At 37.7% G+C, this 3431-nt stretch overlaps 1 protein-coding gene across 1 annotated transcript in view; it reads right to left on the bottom strand.

Annotated features, from left to right (window-relative positions):
* Positions 1 to 200: 200 nt before the first annotated feature.
* The window catches only part of LOC105523812 (probable ATP-dependent RNA helicase DDX46), a gene marked incomplete at its 3' end in the record, with an annotated part of 63641 nt that continues 60410 nt past the window's right edge, over positions 201 to 3431 (bottom strand). The window contains exons 13-14 of the mRNA XM_011958819.1: positions 689 to 826; positions 201 to 350 (exon numbers count right to left, since the gene is read on the bottom strand). Of these exons, the coding sequence (XP_011814209.1) occupies positions 201 to 350; positions 689 to 826 (288 nt within the window). The remainder of the gene's footprint in view (positions 351 to 688; positions 827 to 3431) is intronic.

The raw sequence follows: 3431 nt of genomic DNA, 5'->3' as shown, positions 1-3431 counted from the left end.
TTGAAGTGTTAATGAGTGGTCTATATATTGAGAGGAGGGGTATTGGTATGCACTAGGCAGATTTTTCCAAAACTATTCTGGAACCATCCTCTTGTAAAGAAGATTTCCAATGATTGTCTATCTTGATAAGCATATGGCAAGACCTCCAGTACAAAAGAAATAACTGCTTCAGTTAAGAATGAGAGAATAATAGTACTTACGTCAACTGCAGCATCCTCATCATCTGAATCTTGCAGACCAAGAGCTGCTTTTTGTAACTTCTTCCTCTCATTAGCCAAAGCTTGTTCTGTTTCATCAAACTTGAATCCCTTACCAGAGAACCCACTACTCTTTTTAATTATTTTCCCCTCCTTTCAAAGAAAGAAAACAAAGTTAATCTCATAGTAATAACTTTAATGTTTCGGAATTCATACTAATTAAATATTTTTCAAGGTGGTGTATGTCAATGTAATAAAAACAGCTCATCCAGCATGTAAGATAAACTAAGAGCTCTACATAGACACCACAAAATAGTAAGTTCAAGAAAAAGATAGGATTTTAGCTTTCATTTTTCCCTCTCTGAAGAGAAATAAAAATAGTACTATCAAAATTTCCAAGTATTAAATAAAAAAGATTTCCAAGAATTAAATAATCAGGGTTTAGTCACATTAATGATTTCTAAAAGAGTAACATGGGTTAAAAAACTCACAGCTTTCTGTTGATCTTTGAAATCACTCCACAGTTTCTCTAAATCAGGAGGTACTGCGGTCCCTGACAATTCAAGAGCTTTAATTATGTCACCAGCATAGCGAGCTTGATCTTCTGTGATAAAAGTATAAGCATAACCCTAATGAATGATGAAAAAGTGCAATTATTAGACACTAACAAGATGGATCCTACTTACATCACAAGATAAAATCTGATCCACCTAATAAATCCTCGAGATTGACAACATTACTAAAGAATTTTAAAAGTCACAAAAGAGTCTTACTAAATTACTCAATGGTCCAAGTGAAACATCCAAGTTTAATTTTTATTTTATTTATTTATTTTTTATTTTTTGAGATGGAGTCTCGCTCTGTTGCACAGGCTGCAGTGCAGTGACACAGTTTCAGCTCACTGCAACCTCTGCCTCCCGGGTTCAAGCTATTCTCCTGCCTCAGCCTCCCGAGTAGCTGGGATTATAGGCGCCTGCCACTATGCCCAGATAATTTTTTGTACTTTTACTAGAGACGGGGTATCACCATGTCGGCCAGGCTGGTCTCCAATTCCTGACCTCAGGTGATCCACCCGCCTTGGCCTCCCAAAGTGCTGGGATTACAGGCACAAGTCATCATGCCCAGCCCAAGTTTAATATTTTAAAATAACACAAGCAAACTAGAAAATTTCTAATTTCTTTATACAGAGGTAGAAATATATGCAATTGGCCGGACACAGTGCCTCACGCCTGTAATCCCAGAACTTTGGGAGGCCAAAGGGGGTGGATCATTTGAGGTCAGAAGTTCAAGACCAGCCTGACCAACATGGTGAAACCCCGTCTCTACTAAAAACAAAAAAAACTGAGCCCAGTGTGGTGGTGCACGCCTGTAATCCCAGCTACTTGGGAGGCTGACACAGGAGAATCACTTGACCCTGGGAGGCAGAGGTTGCAGTGAGCTGAGATGGCGCCAATGCACTCCAGCCTGGGTGACAAGAGTGAAACTCCATCTCAAAAAAAAAGAAAAGAAAAGAAAAAGAAACATGTAATTTTACACAAATGCACAATTGTGTGGTCATACCTATTGATTTTGTTTTTCCTTTTTTTTTTTTTGAGATGGAATCTCGCTAGAGTTTGCTATCTTCACAAAACAATATGACTTTGCTGGATGCAATGGCTCACATGTGCAATCCTAGCACTTGGGGAGGCAGAGGTGGAAAGACAGCTTGAGCCTAGGAGTTTCAGGCCAGCCTGGACAAAATTGGAAAGACCTTATCTCAACAAAAATGTAAAAAACAAAACAAAACAAAAAATCTGACCCAAACAGTCAACTGCTACAAATTTTTTTTTTTTTTTTTTTTTTTTTGAGACACAGTTTTGCTCTTGTTGCCCAGGCTGGAGTGCAATGGCACAATCTCAGCTCATCGCAACCTCTGCCTCCCGGGTTCAAGTTATTCTCCTGCCTCAGCCTCCCGAGAAGCTGGGATTACAGGCATATGCCACCACGCCCAGCTAATTTTGTATTTTTTTTTTTTTTTGGTAGAGACAGGGTTTCTCCATGTTGGTCAGGCTGGTCTCAAACTCCCGACCTCAGGTGATCCACCTGCTTTGGCCTCCCAAAGTGCTGGGATTACAGGCGTGAGCCACCATGCCCGGCCAACTGTTATGAATTTTAAAACATGGTTTAAGATTTTAATTCAGAAATTTCTAAATAGCCACCGCATTTGACCCGTGGTCTGCTTTTGTACTGCTACAGGGCCACAAGTATCTACAGTTTTATAGGGTTATGAACATACACACAATAACACACATGTACATAGAGAAGGAGAGAGAAAGAAAAGAATATGCAACAGAGCCCAAATAGGTTACAATTTTTAGTACATGGCCCTTTACAAAAAAATATTCTTGACTCCTCCCAATAGGTTAAAAGAATAAATGCCATCACTACTTATTAAATGTGTATAAGCAGGTGAGTTAAATTCTATGTGCATGCATTTTTCTCATCTATAAAATAAAGTAATATTATCTACCTCAAAGCAAAGTTTTAAGGATAAAATGACATTATATATGTAAAACACTTAAACAGTTCTAAGGATAAAATGACATTATACATGTAAGGATAAAATGACATTATATAGGTAAAACACTTAAAATGACATTATATATGGCAGATAATATGTTATCCATTAATGTAAGCTATGGCATATAAATATTATTTATTGCTTTATTATGCAATGTACAGGGTTAGAAAATTAAATATATCATAATCAATGTCTCCAACAACAGAATAGTCTGCTGCCTCTAGAAGGAATGAGTTAGACCTATACAGTTTCTAGAATACAGGTGAGTCAAAAAAGCAAGTAATATATATTCATATGAATGATAGGGAGGTAAAGAGGGGAGTAGGAGAAATTGGTAGGTGTGGACAGGGGTATATTTTATGATCCCATGTTTTTTTAAAAATGTTCCTCAAGTATAAACATCTATGTGTCTGTGTATACAGATGGTCCCTGACTTACAATGATTCAATTTATAATTTTTCAACTTTACCATGATGCAAAATGATACGCATTCATTAGAAATTGTACTTTGAGTACCTATACAACTATTGTTTTTCACTTCCAGTATTCAGTAAATTACATGAGATATTCAAAACTTTATTATAAAATAGGCACGGCCGGGCGCGGTGGCTCAAGCCTGTAATCCCAGCACTTTGGGAGGCCGAGACGGGTGGATCACGAGGTCAGGAGATCGA

The sequence above is a fragment of the Colobus angolensis genome, unplaced genomic scaffold (genome assembly GCF_000951035.1).
Source record: "Colobus angolensis palliatus isolate OR3802 unplaced genomic scaffold, Cang.pa_1.0 Scaffold476, whole genome shotgun sequence".
Lineage (NCBI taxonomy): Eukaryota > Metazoa > Chordata > Mammalia > Primates > Cercopithecidae > Colobus > Colobus angolensis.
This window is presented reverse-complemented; position numbering and strand designations above follow the sequence as displayed.